We start from the raw sequence: 17,520 nt of genomic DNA, 5'->3' as shown, positions 1-17,520 counted from the left end.
GTTTGCAAAATGCTCGTAATTTTAGGTGGATGTTGGTTCTTGGCCTTTGTGGGCAGTATATGTTGAAGCGAACCCGGTGATGGAACATCAAAGTGCTTTTGCTCGGGTGCTGTCCTTATGAACAGTTTTAAGATCTGTACGTAACTTCAGTATTTCTGGTCTACGTCATCCTTCTACTCCACCACATCTCAGAGGGACACAATATCCTTTTTCATCCAACAGAAAACAGCATAGAGTACTGCTTAAATGTTAATGCACCATTAATAATGGTTAAAAACACTCAGTCTTGATCATTCTGCAGAATGAGTACTTTACTTTTGATACTTACAGCACAATTTCCTGATAATACTTGAAGTACTTTTACTTAAATTAATTATGAATGCAGTATTTTTACTTGTATTGAAGTATTTTTTATAGTGTAGTACTCCTACTTTTGATCAAACTTTTGGAGAAAAGTACATTTGATGAGCTTCATTTGAGTCTTTGAGTCTAGTCTCCCTGTAAACCCTGTTTCTCTTCCTGCCGCTGGGGGGCGCTGTGGGACGCGCCGTCAGTAAACACTGAAGCAGATGACGCCTCTACTCACATGTGAGTCATTGCCTTGTGTTGATGCACAAGCAGCTCTCCTTCATTCAGCTGCTGTCTGCCCGTGAATGTGTCAGTTTGGCGTCTTTTCGCCGTGATTGGATCGCGCGCCGGTGCCTGAAAGCACCACCGGGAGGAGTGACATTACTAACAGACATCGGAGAGAGACACGCAAACACATCACACCTCCTGAAAGATGTCCGGCAGCACCTCCGCCACCGCGCAGCCCGCAAAAATGAGAAAGGACGAGTCTTTCCTCGGGAAATTAGGAGGAACCCTGGTGCGGAAGAAGAAAGCTAAAGAAGGTGAGTTAGTATTAAATTTGCCTTCACATGCTTACATTATGAAAAGCCTCTTTTTGTCCTCTTTGTTGGGTTTCTGTCCATGGTGCTGCAATCACATGATGTGCTGTTAAAATATCCTCCTCTGGGACATTTAATCATGAGCTGCACATATGATTTACAGCATCTGTACACACAGTTACAGTGACACACACAAGGGTTTATCTTCACTCTATGGTTGTAATCCGGGTCAATTAATATCTGATCACAGATTCAGTCATATTTCGAGCTCTTGAGCGGTTTTGGTGTGTGAGAAACGCTTGTGAGTGGATGAGAGGCGAGACAAAGCCTCTGAGAGACTCCACGGGCATTTAACATGAGGTAATAAACAGAAATAGACCACAGAGCCAGTGACCGGTGACAGGAATGCAAGGTTATGAAGATAAATGTGTAAGAGGATTTCTTAGCTCTCTGCAGTGTGGACATCAGAACAGTCTTCAAGTTATTGTCCTAGTTTTCCAGTTGTTGACCAAACTATTTTCTGCCCTCCCACAGGCCAGTCAGTGTGTGGTAAAGCAGACAGCTGCGAGGTTTAACGCCTCAGTGTGTGTGTGAGTGTGTGTGTGTGTGTGTGTGTGAGCTCACAGCCATGTGTTTGGAATCTCCATTAAAGGAGGTCCACCAGCAGGAGGACAGAGACACATTAATTGTTCTACGAGCCTCATTAAATCCCATACATCTAAGGGTTTTAACAGTTTAAAGTATCTCGATCAGGCTGCTAAAATTTGCAGTTTTGCCTCTTGAGATTGGTGGAAAGAGTCAGAAATACTTGCCAAACATTGTTAAAACTTAACATGTCCAGAGTTTTTCGGGGGAATGTGCACAAAGTGATGCACAAGACATCATCATATTTTAAAGAAGAGCTAAAACATTTTAGTTGATTGACAGAAACTTAATCCATTAATCAATAGGGTCCATTTATTTAGCAAAAATGGCAGGTTTCATATCACTGTAAACTGGCATTTTAGACTTTAAAAAAATCAGTTACTATTCCGCCAGGGTGGTCTAACCTTGAAGACACTCAAGGGGTTAACAGAAAACCCTGCAGACAGTTCAGCCCAGTGAGTTAATTAGAAGATAACGGAGAGGTGGAGTCGTGGTGTAACGAGGTAATGACAGTAATTGGCTTCCTGCCTAATCTTGTGCTCCATGCTTCTCTGAAAGCAGCGATGAAGATAATACAACCTGATACAGAATTAAAGACCATTCACAAAATGACGTCCCGAAATTATTACGACCCCAGAAGTCTCAGAGATGTGAAGCTGTTTTACAAATGTGAGCATGAAAGAGAGAGAGAGACCCTTAATTTAATATGTAGAAGTTAGGATATAGTTGTATTTCAAACCGATCGACAGTTCAGCTGCAGCTAAAATGATTAGTTGTGCCGTCGACTCATTAAAAATGCATCGTTTTTCAAGCAAAAATGCCAAACATTTCAGTTCCAGCTTGTCAAATATGATGATTTGCTGCATTTATTTGTCACTGTTATGGTTAATTGAATACATTTGGGCTTTGGACAGTCAGCTGATCAAATAAGCCACTTGAAAATGTCACTTAGGGACATTTTTTCACAGTGTCTTTGGTTTTATAGACAAAACAATAAATGGAGAAAATAATCAACAGGTTTCTTGATGATGAAAATAAATAGTTGCAGCCCTTAATTCAACGTCTTAAAAATCTCTCATAGTAACTCCGACCTCCAACATCCAGCTTACATACAATTAAATAATTTTGCCAACAAATGGCTTTAAGTGAGCGCTGCAGGTGCTGAACTCTGCTGATGGAGTGCGGTGCCTCTGTGTGGTCCAAGTGGATTAAAGCTCTGATGATCTCTTTAAAAATCTGCTGATTCTAGAATTAGAAATCAGTATAACAGGAGGACAGTAAGGTTTAATCTTGCTAATGGATGCACAGCCATGGCCTCACGTGCTGCTGCTGCTGTTGCTGCTGTTGCTGCTGCTGCTGCTGCTGCTGTCTGTTACGTTTGGGTGTGGTGCTTTACTCTTCAAGGGGAACGCCCGACAGAGACGAGTCGACACTGGAAAAGTTGCCTCACAGCTGCTGAATAATCATTAAGAGAATAAATGGATTGCTCCTTTAAAAAAAGAGACTTATGGTTTCTTTAATTGTGTGGGCACTCCTTAGCAACCACAGTTACATGTTTCAGCACAGGGCTGAAACAGGCCTTGTATGAGAAAAGGGATGGAAAGTGTTTCCTAAGGCTATTCAACAAGACAGAAAGGAACATTTATACAGTTCAGATTCCTGCAGTTGCAAACCTAGTTTTGGAACAGCCAGTATGTTCGTGACTCCTGTTTATCCTGATAAACTGAAAGGAAGTCTGCGTCTCTCTGACAAGGCCCAGCTCTCCCTGTCAGCAGTCAAGGCAAAGCACACATGTTTGCTTTATAAGGCCTGACAGTGTTATGTCACATCCTAATTGTGTTATCTTAGGGTGCTTAAAGCGTTTAACATACAGAATACAGCTAAGACAGGTTTTAGGATGGATGCTGATAATAGTAAGTCATCTGTTTATTATTGCTATGCTGCTTTTTTTTGCTCACTCTGCCGACTTATTTTATTACATCAAAAAGAGATGCCTTATGCATTAATTTATGTATAATTATGCATACACCCAAAAAGGGTGACCCAACATTACCAAATACAATATGCATTTATATATTGTCGCTTTCTGTGTGCAAGTATTGTACAAAACATCCAAATTGCTGGTCAATTATATTGATTTAACAATTATGGTATTGTTAGCAGGCATTATCCAGGAGATTCACTGGTATTTTTAACATACAAGTACATTTGTGTTTCAAGCAATGACGCAAGTGACCAAGCAAAGTCAAGCTAATTAATGTTATGGGTTGTGGACGGTCATACGTCAAGCGATAGTGTAATGAGAAATTACAGCAAAGAAAAGCCAAAGATATGTTTTAGACTTTCCAACATTGAAGCTGTTGCACAGTTTCGTCACCAGAGAGCTCTGAAAAGTTTATTTTCCAGCTGTAAAATACACCATCAGTTAATAGCTAATGTAAGAAAAATCATATTGGCAGATCTTTCCTCTCAAACAACATGTCGGTATAAATTTGTCTCAGAGGGATTTACAGCATTCGACACCCTCCGTCCTTTGAGCCTTGATAAGAAAACACCCAAAAAACCTTTAACAGGGAGAAATGATGAAGGGCAGAGCAGCAGATTGTCATGCAGTAGATGCTTTATGTGCAGAGCACTGAGAAGTAGCAGGAGGAGAATATTAGGTGTAATAATTTAAAGAGCTGCAGCTGTCATGGTTAATATCCGCTAAAGGCCCCCTGTGGAACAAACTCAGCGACACCATCACCTCCTGGCTGCTGTTACTCACTGCTGCCTGTGTTGGTGTAAATAACCAAAGCTATATTTAAGGTCCAGTCAGTCTTCTCCATACTGCTGCATTATTTATATCTTCCCCCTCTGTGCCACGGTACCCCCCCAACCCCCCGCTGGGAGCAGCGGAACCAAAGTAGGACGTCGATTTCAATCTGCTTCACGCTGTTGTTTAAGATGCAGATGGGACATTTTTGTCTGTAAAGCTAAAGAAATCTCACCACATGTTGCTGCTGACTAATCTTTTTGTCCTTTCCCATAATGTTTGTAATGACACTGAGGAGGTTTATGACATGAGTTTGTGCAAAACAGCCGGCATAAGATAAATGCTCTCGACTGCAGGCTTTGGCTTGTATTCAATTAGTTTAATTCAGTTAACAGGAATACAGCTGCTGCCTGATTGATTATCTGCTGCAGCAAAACATATTGAAGGCTCCAATCACATACATTGCTGTGGAATTACAGCATATTATAAGAAGAAAAACATGAACTTGGCATTGTTTGTGTGAGAAAATGCTCTTTTCGTACCACCCTGCATGCCTGGATATGAATATTAGAATAAAGGTATTCCAGTCGGCGCCATACCTGTGAGAGGTCAGTGAAGCCTGTCCTGTGTCCACTGTTTGACAGCTCAGAGGTTGCTTCGGTGCATTTACGTCCACTCTGGTGTCTCCTTCCTGTCCATGCAAACATGCACACACACGTGCACACACACACACACACACACACACCCCAGCGACTCCTGTAACTGGACGCAGTGGTGGGGTGGAGGGTTGTGACAGAAATAAACACGTGATGCCGCCCCTGCCACTGCTCAGCCCCGACCACTGCGATTCACACACACTCTCTCTCACACACACACACACACTCCTATATTTTCTACCTTCGCTGCCATCGGGGGGGAATCCGGAGGTATATAGAGAGGACATGGCGGGGCTTCTGTGTGGGACCAAGAGGAAGAAACAAGGTAATTTGGTTTTAATGTTGGGCTAATGAGGAACTTGGAAGTGGAAATGGGGAAACAAACCTGTTACCTTAGACCTCTGTGGTTCATATCCAGCAATGGGTTCTGTTGGCTCTCATAAGAGGTCATCGAGATGTAAGTACTGCGTGTCAATGTTAAACGTGCACTTAACATTATAGGATCGACTGCGTGTCTTTGTGAGGGTTGCTGTTATATTTCTGGCCGGGCGAGTGGAAGTGTTTTCATTTCCATGCATCACTCTGCATAAATCTGCTGTGCAGATTTAATTACCTTGTATAATTTGACCGTTTTCACCCACATCTTTCACTTGACTGTGTGAAGCTGTGTGTGCCTCAGTGCAGAGCAGCAGTAATGCAGTCAGATGGAGACGGAGGGAGGAAGCAGCACAATTAAGATGAAATACAGCAAGCTCGCTTTGTAATTACAAAGCAAACTGCTGATCTGTTGTGAGATTCAGGGCTCGACTTATGAGGAGGCTGAATCTGATAGGAAACCTGCAGGGGCCCCTCCTCCCGGGGTAATTCTGTGTATCCTCTCTTTGTAATGCTTTGAAGTGAAGATTTTGTCCAGATTGGATCACAGACACACTGAGCAGACTGTCATTCATTCTATTCTCTCATTCTAGAAAAATAAATTTTACATGCTTTTAATTTGAAAAACAGCTGAAAGTGCAGCCATGTTTCTGTTTCTGCCTTCACCTTGGTTCTCTGTGCTGGTTTTATAAATAGCAAAGTCAATGAAATGATAGATTTGAGGCCATTGATTGAGGTCCAGCCTGTTGAAGGTCTTGAAATTGAAATGCAGGATGATAAAAGCGACGTGGCCATTAGGGGAAGAAAGCCTGTAGCCTGTAAATCCCCGGAGTGTCTCTCCAATCAGTCGTGAAAGCATCAGCAGAAATGGATTTTATCTCAAGTGTGTGTGTCAGTGTGTGTGCGTGTGTTTTTCAGTGAGCGTCTTGTCACCTTTAATCAACGTTCTCGTTCTCATTCTAACCATATTTCGGGTACATTGCATGTTTACGCTGGAAAAGTCCTGAGATACGCTCTTAAATAGCTCGATCCTTGAAAGAGCCGCCGATGGACGCTGCTGCCCTGTAATGCAGTCTGTGCTGGAAAGGAAAGAGTCTCACATGGCTGGAGAAGAATTTAGGAAGTGACGGGCGTGTGACAGCTCGTGGTCAGTGCAGAATGTTGTATTAGCACAATATGGTACGTTAAGGGTGAATGGTTGGAACATACTTAATTTATAATGTGGAATTGGGAGTGTTTGGGATTGTTCTACTGTGGGTTTAGCATGAATGACTATCTGAGCAGGGTTAATTGATAGTTGCCAGATAAACCGAGTATTTGAGTTGTCCTGTTTGGAGTTGGCTGTTTGAGTTTATTAAGATGTATAAATGCATCATCTAATCCTGTGATGCAATTTCTGTTTTGCACCTTGAGAAAAATTGATCATTTACAGTATTATTATCATTTTTGATCATAATGATAATGATAATAAATTACTCCTGTTGCACAAACCATTATTAAAATGAAAGTGCTGTACACAGAGGCAAATAATGAAGACATTTATAATTAAACAAGGATAAATCTAAAAAAATAAAGACATATTTTAAAAGATAAATCGTTAAATGAGAAATGTGTTAAAATGATGTGTTTTCACCACCAATTTAATACAACACTTATATAACTGTCGAACTCGTGATGGGCAGTTTTTCTTGCAGCAGAACCAGATTATCTTTTTCATTCCTTTCCTGCCAAAACCCGGCGCCTCCATTACCCACAATGCTAACTGTTCAGTGAGAGATTCAAGTGTGTTAAGCCAGTCGTGGCTAATGTAGCCTCGAGCCACCAGCCTCAAGCAGAGATGTGAAGCTGGCCGTAGAGGTTTGGTAAACTCACTGCTTTTTAACCCGTTTTCAGACTTTAGTGACATCATTTATTCATTCAAGCAGCTCCCTCTGAAGCCACAAAAGGCTTTCTACAACTTTTTGTCCCGTGTGTAGCGGTGCTCCCCCAGCCTGTTCATGGAAAGTTTCCTGTTCAGATCGTGGTTAAACTGTCTACAGATTTGGAGTCCCGTGTAAATTTCACATAGTTCAGCTCTGACTGTTCCGGACACTAAACAGAGGCGAGTGGTGGTTAAATGAAGTCTGGAGAGCAGGATCAGGGTCTGCAAGCTGACACCAAATTGACACCACACTTTCCCCACAAGGGGAATTTATGATGTTGTTGAACTAATACCGCTACCAGTGATGCTGACAAGCTTTCTATTTATCGTCTTGGTCTTGTCTCTCTTTCTCTATACTCAGAGAGAACAAATACAGTAAACGTTTCTGTGGATTTGTTTTATTGTATTTGTCATGCCCGTTTTTTGACTTTCATGTTTCATGTGTGTGTGTGTGCATGTGTGTGTGTGCGTGTGTGTGTGTGTGTGTGTGTGTGTGTGTGTGTGTGTGTGTGTGTGTGTGTGTGTGTTTGTTGTTGTTGTTGTCTTACCAGTGAGCGATCTCCATGAGGAGGGGAAGAATGCCATCAATGCTCCCATGCTTCCCACAGGGACAGACATCCACCCAGAGGACACACTGCTGGGTATACGCACACACACAAACACACATCTGCACATACAGAAAGTAAAAGTGAAGAATGTATTATTTAGAACTGAAACTCCACAGCGGTGGAATGTACCTAAGTACATTTACTCAAGCATGATGCTTCTACTCTGCTACATTTCAGAGGGAACTGTTGTACTTTTTACTCCACTACACTCATTTGACAGCTTTAGTTTCTAGCTTATAAAATGAATTCACTGTTAGACATAAAACCAGTGGTTTGCAACCTTTTTGGTGTGTGACCTCTTACAACAACGTGTCTGTTTGTGGCTTTCAGATGTCTATGAGTTGGTTGCAGTTCTAGCCAACATATATTTCCCCTCTAATCTTCTCAAATGCTTCCATTTAAATCACTGTTTGAGGGCCAAAGAGGTCAAATTATTCATTGTTGCACAAAAAGCAAAGAAATTCCTCCAGAGTTCTGCAGCAACACTAGTTTTTCCTTCTTTCCTAACCCATTAATCATCTCATGCCCCCTCAGATTGAGGCCTGTACTACCCCACTGTATATAAAGCAGTAAAGTACTGCTTATGCATTGAGAATTTTCTGTAATATGTAGTAATATGCCAATCACAGGCCATTCTTCTTTTACTTTTGTTACTTTTAAGCATATTTTAACTTTTACTTTAAAGACCCGACTTTAACTTGTAATAGAGTATTTTTATATTGTTGTATTGGTACTTTCACTTGAGTAAAGGATCTGAATACCACTGAAACAGCATCTCTTATGTTAAAACACTATTATTGCCTAAATGTGAAACATTTGTGTTAATTTTCTGACTGGAGGCTGCTGTGTTCTTAATACTGCAATTGCATTTCCAATATTTTCTGCTCCTTATAACATTTTTTTGCAGAGGTTGTCAGAGGTTAGTGAGGTCACACTGTGAATATGTTGACACGTGTTGACTAATGGGGATTTTGACAGCAGAGGAGCAGGAAATGAAAGTGGGTGGAGACGCCTTTGTCTTATGTTGCCACGTGAATCACTGTTGACATGAGAGTGATGAGAGGAACATTGTGTGTGTGTGTCTGTCGATTTGTATTTACATGAGACCAAAAAATACATCTGTATCCAAAGGGAATTTGACTGTCATGAACATCCACTCACATGTCCGCTGACTGTCCTAACGTCTCTCACATTATCTTCATCAGAGGAAAACGCTGAGAGGATCATGTTGGACCCAACATCACGGGAAAACCTTAAATTTAAAGATCTTCTGAAGGTAGTCCGGCATCACATTGTGCCCACATACATCACATCTCCCCAGCTGAAGCAGAACAGTCAAAAATCTGAAGAAAACAGTTTGATTAGTAGGTTTTTATTGTATTCTAATGTGTGTCCAGGTCCTGATTGACTGGATCAACAGTGAGCTGGAGGAAGAGAGGATCATAGTCAAAGACCTGGAGGAGGACTGTTATGATGGACAAGTTCTCCAGAAGTTATTTGGTGAGAAACTGGTTTCTTTGGCATCACGATTCTGACAACCTGCTTATCCATATGACTTCTTTACGCCTTCAACTTACCAGCAGTGGTGTGAAAAACTGCAGTATTACTAGTGTTAGACAGTGTTGAATTCATTCATGCACTCTGTCAGCATAAAGTTTAACAGAGGTACAGTTAACAATTTACTATTTTACTTGCATGCAAAGATGTTTTATTTCATATTGTGAGTTTGATGCTTGACAGACTTCTTTGACCACTAAACTGCATTTTCAATAGACGTTAGCTGCAATCGGTTTCATTTCTCTATGCACATGTGTGCCAGCTGCGCATTAGACAAAGCTTAATTTTGGGGTATTAGCTGGCAGTCGTGAATATCTTGCGTAAAATGACCAACGTATTATCTCATATTAGCATTAAAACACACATTGATGATGACTGCGGGTGAAAACAGTTCACTCAATTCAACATTTCTTTCATTTTGAGGGACATTTTTAAAGATAAGCTATACAATGACAAACCCTCAGGTACATAAATCATCATCTCATTCAGTTTCATGTCAAAATGCGTATTATTGGCACATTTTTGTTTTCTCCAGTGTGATGAAGGTGTTCTCAGCAGGCTGCTGCTGTGTGTAGGAAAGCCTCTGGGTCTTTGGCCTGTGAAGGGTTCCCCCTTGTGTCTGTTGTTTGTTACAGCACAGTGAAAACTTGGCCTTATTCAGTGTCCACCCAGACATGCTAATGTTTAAAAGCATCTACTTTAAAAGTGACCACATGTAATGTCACTGCAATAGTAGCTGTAATAAAAGCTAAATTTACATAATTGAATGTTTGCAGGGATTGAATGGATTTGGTTTTTAGTGATCACCTTCGTGTCTGTGTTTATATCCCTGTGCATTTTCTTTGCATTTCTTACATCTTTGTCTTGCATGGAGATTCTTAACTTCTTGTGTACTTTTTTTGTATTCAAAGAGAAAACGTGTGTGCTCAGACTCCTCCTCCTGCTCCTTACATTTGTTTCTTCTCTGAAAACACTAGATAATTATTGCAGCCTGACAAAATGTCCCAAACATCTACAAGAATAAATCATCAAGAACTTGCAAATTGATTTCCAAAAGCCAACCAGTACAGGACAGAGCTGACACTTGGTTGCATGTGTTGCAGAAATGTTGTGTGCTCTTTCACTTCTCGCACACCTTTATTGCTTTTGCCCCTCATGCAGTCTCAGTGTTTTATTGCATCAGTCCCCGTTGCCTTTCCGAGCTCCTTTTATGATCAGTTTCTTCTTTTTTTAAAATATTTGAAGCCACGCTTGAGATAAGCTTCCTAAATCCTCGTTCTTATTGTTGCTTAGAGCAGAGAAGTCTTCCTTCCTTTGCCAGTTATCTCTGTTGTCTGCATTTTCAAGAGCATCATGTCCTTGTTTTCCTATGCATAAAGCCCACACTAATGCAGGCGTGAAAAAAAAACTTTTCTTGTGCACTGTTTGGTTTGAAGCACTTTGTAACTTATGTCGTTTATGTAAATGAAGGCCTTTTGTCACCAGTTTTTCTCCTTTTTAAATCTGTGGTTTTTTTCCTGTGCCCACGCACTTGAATCAAGCCTTCCTAATTCCTATTCATGTCTCTCTTCTGTGTATGGAAAGTCTGAGCTGATATCTCTCATCTCTGCTGTCGTCGACAGAGAAGTTGTCAGGCAGGAAGCTGAACGTGGCCGAGGTGACCCAGTCAGAGATCGGCCAGAAGCAGAAGCTTCAGACCGTTTTGGAGGCCGTCAACGAGCTGCTGAGGCCTCACGGCTGGACCATTGAGTGGAACGTGGACTGTGAGTTAAGCATTAGTGACTGTGCTGCTTAAACTGGTGCTCCAGCTTAAAGTAATTCACTTTCATAAAGTTGGGAAACTCGCAAGAGACAGATCATAAAAGAATGGTGAAAACTGAAGCTACAGAGGCAGATATATCTGGACTTTTAGTCCCTCATATGAGTCAAGCTTTAGAAATAATGGAGCCTACCTGCAATGCGACTCTTTCATTAAAGTCTTCCTGCCTCCTAAATGCCCACTCTTTTTTCTCCACACCTCCACTTTGTAATGCAGGGCTTCTGCTAGAAATGGAAAAACTCTCAATTCCATTGTGGTTATTTTGTGAAACTTTTGGAGAGCTCCTCCACAGCCACAGAAGAGATTATACACTCGGGCATGCAAACTGCCCTTCATGTGTAGAACTGGTGGAGTGCCCATGAAGAAGATAATTTGCATTACAAATAGAGAGTATTTAATCCTGTGCAGAGTATTGAGGAACTCTGCAAACACGAGCATTGTGCACAGGAGAGAGTTAAATGATTTCATGCGTCGTTAACTGCTCATTTGCAGCTTTTTAATTTTTCTTTTGTCTGTGAACAAAGCACCAACTGTTACCTTTCATCTTTAGAAAATTGCTCTCGTCATTGTGTTAGTAGGCAGTGTGAAAGAGCTGGCCGTCCTCTCGTGTGATTTCCTCTTGCAGCTATCCATTCGAAGAACCTGGTGGCTATTGTCTATCTGCTGGTGGCTCTCGCGATGCACTTCCAGGCCCCCATCAGGCTTCCTGAGCACGTTTCTGTACAAGTGGTGGTAGTCAAGGTAAAGTGTCTCATCAGGCTCACACAGGATGCATTCATCATATGTCCAATGCTATAGGGATGGATACAGAGGTGCATGGTTTTATTTATGCTTTTAATTTTAAAAGGCAGCGAGTTACAGACAATCAACATGATAACTAAAAATATACCTCAAAATTAAACATAAACAACATAACAAAGACTCATCCAAACAATAATATCATCATAGCGACAGATGGCAAAGTGTCAGTTTATGGCTAAATGTTTCCACCATCTGTCAGTATTTTGTATTGTCTCGACTGTGCATGTAGTTTTCCTGTGGTTGTCTCATGTATTAACTGAAGCACGCTGACTTTTGTGTGAGCAGAAACGAGAGGGCATCCTGCAGACCGCTCTTGTGACCAAGGAGCTGACGAGCACCACCGAGTACGAGCTGATTAATAACTTCATCCACATTCGTCCTCTCCTTACATAGATTTTGTGTTTTAAAGCCTTAATCGTGCTTATTGTGGTATAAAAACAGTCTTTCCATTTGTCCTTTTTTTGCTTTTCAGAATGATGATGGGAAGATTTGGTGAGTCCCGGCCACGTCACCACGTGACGGAAAGTTTTTGTATGAATTAAATAAACAAGACATAACATGATAATTTAGAAGCTTTAGAGGTGCAGGTTTTTTACCTTTGGGCAGAGCCAGGCTAGCTGTTTCCTCCTGCTCCCAGTCATTACGCTAAGCTAAGTTAGCCATCTGCTGGCTGTAGAGGATATATTTACAGAACAGATATGGGAGCGGCATCGATCTTCTCATCTTTTTGACACCTTTGATATTTCCCAAAATGTCAAATGATTCTTTTAAGTCTTCATAACCTTTGAATTGATTCTTTTTTACAACAGAGAGGGACGCGTTTGACACTTTGTTGGATCATGCACCTGACAAGCTCAACGTAGTAAAAACGGTATTAAAGACCTTTTCTTTGCATGACGGGGGATAATTTAATGCTAATGTAATTGTTCTGTAAACATGATTAATAATTCGTTGATCGTGTTGCCAGTCTCTCATCACCTTCGTGAACAAACACCTGAATAAGCTGAACCTGGAAGTTACGGAGCTGGAATCTCAGGTAAGAGATGGGATGCTTCATCTAGACCTTCAGCCGCAGATGCAGTCAGTTCTTAAAATTCTCATATAATCCAGTCTGATCTATTTTGAAGTTTAAATACTGGATCTGCTGTAAATCTTGTGGTCTGCATGTTTGTGTGCAGTTTGCTGATGGAGTGTACCTGGTTTTGCTGATGGGGCTCCTTGAGGACTACTTTGTCCCTCTGTACAACTTCTTCCTCACCCCAGAGAGCTTCGAACAGAAGGTGATTACAGCCTCCAAAAAGTGAAATTTGCAACTTATCAGCGCTCTGAAATTCCATGTGGTGTCCCCGCAGGTTCACAATGTGGCGTTTGCTTTTGAGCTGATGCAGGACGGAGGCCTGAAGAAACCCAAAGCCAGACCAGAAGGTATTTTATAGGCACACATTACAGAAATATGACATTATTCTCAGCCCAGATAAGAGATGTAAAATGTGAATTTGAAATGTGAAGGAGGTTTTATGGAGGCTTGGAGGAGACTATGAGTCTCTTGCACTTATGAGGGACCATTAAAAAACGTGTTGAATGGTTGGTGCTCTACAGGGGGAGTCATGTTAAAGGTTGTCCAGTAGATGGAAACCTTACCCCACCCTTAAACTCCAATACTGGACGGCTGTTGAGCCTTGAGCTACACTTCGTTGTCCAGTTTGAATAAACCAGCCTGATTTTATTTAAGAGAATGTAAAAGCTTCTAATTAAAAAATCTAATTATGGCGTACTGGCTTCAAGTAGTTTTTGCTATTATGATGATTATTGGTGAGTTTTCCCTGTTTTTCATAGACCCTTTATGCTCTTCATACCCCCCGTAGAGGCAGAAATGCTATTACAGAAAATTTGGAAATAGCTTTCAGAGTGTGATCTAATACTGATCGTGTCCTTAAACTGGAATCAGTATCTTGCTCCACTGAAGCATTCACATTGATACTAGGTGCTGGTTGGTCACATTAATTCACCGAGTATGATATTGAAAGAACCATGTTATTATTTTTTTGTTGTGTAATTTAAATCAGTCACAGCACATCTGAGATTTAGAGGAATAAATATCTGTTGAAACATCCGAGCACAACATATTTAAGACTTTTCAACTGTGTCGTATACAGAATTCTCAGAGCTACTTTACATCCCATGTTGTGCTTCTATTTTTGTCGTATGCAGTGGCCACATTTACATTTTGTTCCACATTCGTGTCCCATATTTTATGTTTTATTTAATTTCCAATTACTTACACTACTTATATTCCACTATTTAATACATTGTGTAAACTTTTGCTCATGCTCTTTGTTTTTGTTATTTTCTTTGCCCTAAATTACTCTAATTAGCCTATTTTTCCATATATCTCCTCATTTTTTACTTGCTTTCTGCACAGTCCTTGGAGATGACCACAAAGCAGTTTACTACAAAATTGTGTGTGTGATTTATAAATATTTGAATTTTGAACCAATGTAAGCTACAGCACCCTTTCAGAATGTGTAAATATTGTTTCTCTCCACACACTGTGTGAATGCAAATGCTTTTCCATTCTTCAAACATTTTTTTGACTAAGCCAAAAAGGAAACTCTTATTTCCCCCCCAAAAAACTACTTGCAATCACTTCTCACAATTTTTGCAGTAATTGGATGTTATGTATTATCTTCATAGCTGCGTAGCTGCACTCCTACTACAGTATATGTGTTCTGATTAGCATAAGCTGTGCTAAGTTTTATGCACATCTGCATGAAAGTAGAGATCTCAAAGCTGTTAATGATATCTACAGTGTCAGCCAAGCAAACAGGGCAATGCAGATGATAAGGAGCTTAAGAAATCCTATTTTAATGGTGATGCAATGGCAGTGGTTGAATCACAAAGACCTAGTTCTGATGAGAATTTACAACAAGCAAATAAGCACTTCTGTAGTACACCATGTTACTGACAAAGAGAACACAAAGTATTTTTCAGCCTTTGAATCTCTTCTGGTAAGAAGTAATACACCACATGACAATCATTTGCAAATTCTTTGGGAGCTATTTTAAGCTCTATTTCATTTCCAAAATTACAAAATAACCCTTTTGAAGGAAAGTAGTCCAACTGCAATCATAGAAGAAGCTCCTTTGCAGTGTAAATATGATTTTATGGTAGCACAGCCCATTTATTCTGTGCCTAAGTGTTCCAAGAATGCAATTTATCTCTTATAACATTAGTTTTTGTACATGTCAAAGGTTTCTTCCTGAAGTTTTCTCAAAAGTTTTGCAAACTGTAATGATCTCTCCTGTCTCAATTTGTTTTTCAGATGTTGTCAACCTGAACCTCAAGTCCACCCTCAGAGTCCTCTACAACTTGTTCACCAATTACAAGAACTCTGAGTGAACTGTTCCAGCTTCACCCCCTGATTTGAACACTGTCCTGTGCCTGCGCTGACATTATGCATTACAGTCTGGACACTGGAGGAGACCAAGTGGGATTGTAGTCATCGTTATGTGGGACTTAAAAAGACCCATGGGGAGTAGCCTGAAAATGGCTCTGAATGTTAGTATTTAATCTTCCCCAAATGTCAGTATTTATTTATTCCTGCCTCGAACGTTAACTGCAGCCGGGGAAACCCTGCAACCTTTAGCCTGCATTTGAATACACAGCCGCCACGGGACAAATGTGTGAGGGCATAATGTTAAAACTGGAAAACATGTGTGTAAAACTCAACCCTCCAACAAATAATAGGCCATTTAAGAAAGTTAAACACATTGAATATTATTTAGCACAGTATCTAAAAATACTCTGTGTACATATTAAAGGAATAGTTCAACATTATTGGAAATATGCTTATTCACTTTCTTGCCAAAAAATCAATCATCACTCTCATGCTTGTGTGCTAAAAAGTAAGGTTAGAACCAGCAGCTGGTTAGCTCATGTTAGCATAAAGGCTGCAAACAGGTGCACCAACAAAATTTGGTTTCTTCATGACATTGTTTTGAAACTAAACTTTATTTTGACTATCACTGTCCATAGCATATAAATATTACAACTTAATACATTTCAATGTGATTTAATGGTAGCGTCACAAGAGTCAAAAGTTGAGATGGCAGTTACTGCTACTCTGCTAGACAAGTGCTGTTAGCAAGAGTTTAACTGGGCTTTATCGCTCCATCATGTCTGGATTTAGCTGCTGCTTCATTTAGTGACATGGAAAACAAACTTAATTACTAAGATGTCAGTACATCAAAATAGCTCTTGTTATTTAAGTGTACAAATAGTAGGGTGGCGAAAATAAAACAAGTAAATGTTGTCCTAGCTGTGGCTATCTCACCAGCTAGCTTTCAGATGATATAGCTTCTTTCTTTAGCTGTCTGGCTGGTTGGAGTCACTGCAAATATAAAAAGCAGTTTTTATAGACATACATTTCTATGGCTTTTTTTTGTGTGTGTATACTAAAACACGTAACAAAAAGTCAAATTCTGGTCTTAACTCAGTTTTGACCAAATGCACTGTATTTTGCCTGTTTCCATGTTTATTCTAAGCTAAGCTAACCGGTGCCTCACTGTATCTTCATATATAATGTACAGATAGTAGAGTGTTATCAATGGTCTCATCTAACTCCACAAGAAAGCAACGAAGCATATTTCTCAAAATGGTTTTTACTATTGCTTTAAGAAACTTGAGTGCTTTGTATTATATATATATGACATATTATATAATATCTGAAAATGCTTTGTTTATTCTTACTATATATATATATATATATATATATATATATATATATATATAATCGTTTTTACAGCTGGAAGGAACTGTGAATAGTTCTTGTTTACTCTGAACTATGCAGACCACATCTCAAGCCATATTTAAAAGCTGATGCTGTTGCCTTCTGCCTTAAGTGCAGCGTGCTCTTGCCGTCCCGGGAGAGCTCAGTCAGAGGATCTTCATATTGACCTGCCTTTCAGTCGAGTCTCCGAGGAGGCCTGGACCTCTCTGCGCTCTCCTGAAGCCGAGCTGGGCCTGCGGTGCCACCTGGAGACCTGCTAAGATGTACAGTGAACGACTACTCATCCTTTTTCGAGCCGTGCTAAATTATTGAGAGAGGATGAGTCAATCTAAACTGCGCTCGCGCTGGGTGGCTCACCACTGTGCGTTTTTTTTATCTTGCCAATCAAGGAATAAATGAATGGAATCAAACAGAATGAGAATTTCATTTTATCTCTTACTTGTGTGATAGGTTAGATTTGCTTTGGCTTTTGAGCGAGATTGGCTTTGAAACAGCCAATTCCCGCAATTTGGGTTTATCTAAAGGAATTATGGGTTTATTTTAGGCCTTTATTTTCTTGTCTCATTCCTTTGTTGCTATGGTAACCTTCCACATCCCCGAAATTGCCCCTTCGTCTGGCTGATGGGTGGTCCTTTCTCTTTCCTTCAACAAGGCCGATGCACATACAGAGCTGGCTGTTTTGTTGTCTGTTTCTCTTTCTCCCGCCT

The 17,520-nt window shown here is 40.4% G+C and overlaps 1 protein-coding gene across 3 annotated transcripts; it reads left to right on the top strand.

Annotated features, from left to right (window-relative positions):
• The first annotated feature begins 655 nt into the window (after positions 1 to 655).
• parvb (parvin, beta) lies at positions 656 to 17,221 on the top strand. 3 transcript variants are annotated; one of them, XM_041938175.1, is made up of 13 exons: positions 656 to 890; positions 7,791 to 7,880; positions 9,053 to 9,123; positions 9,245 to 9,347; positions 11,027 to 11,167; positions 11,849 to 11,964; positions 12,310 to 12,368; positions 12,497 to 12,516; positions 12,834 to 12,895; positions 12,992 to 13,060; positions 13,203 to 13,304; positions 13,377 to 13,449; positions 15,347 to 17,221. In XM_041938175.1, exons 1-13 carry the CDS (start codon positions 782 to 784, stop codon positions 15,421 to 15,423), a joined length of 1,092 nt encoding a protein of 363 aa, XP_041794109.1. In that variant the 5' UTR covers positions 656 to 781; the 3' UTR covers positions 15,424 to 17,221. The 3 variants fall into 3 exon arrangements, with proteins under 3 accessions (XP_041794109.1, XP_041794111.1, XP_041794110.1); XM_041938177.1 differs by lacking the exon at positions 656 to 890 and adding an exon at positions 3,401 to 3,445; XM_041938176.1 differs by lacking the exon at positions 656 to 890 and adding an exon at positions 5,158 to 5,268.
• The last annotated feature ends 299 nt before the right edge of the window (positions 17,222 to 17,520 follow it).

The sequence above is a fragment of the Chelmon rostratus genome, chromosome 6 (assembly GCF_017976325.1).
Source record: "Chelmon rostratus isolate fCheRos1 chromosome 6, fCheRos1.pri, whole genome shotgun sequence".
Taxonomy (NCBI): Eukaryota; Metazoa; Chordata; class Actinopteri; order Chaetodontiformes; family Chaetodontidae; genus Chelmon; species Chelmon rostratus.
The sequence above is the reverse complement of the archived record's forward strand: the minus strand, read 5'-3'. Positions and strand labels throughout refer to the sequence as shown.

What these genes read in the sequence shown, in the direction of transcription:
- parvb (XM_041938175.1), top strand. Translation starts at nt 782, where the DNA reads ATGTCCGGCAGCACCTCCGCCACCGCGCAGCCCGCAAAAATGAGAAAG. An exon ending in TACAAGTGGTGGTAGTCAAG is followed by an intron (nt 11,965 to 12,309) that starts GTAAAGTGTCTC and finishes TTGTGTGAGCAG; the next exon opens with AAACGAGAGGGCATCCTGCA. An exon ending in ACCCAAAGCCAGACCAGAAG is followed by an intron (nt 13,450 to 15,346) that starts GTATTTTATAGG and finishes TTTGTTTTTCAG; the next exon opens with ATGTTGTCAACCTGAACCTC.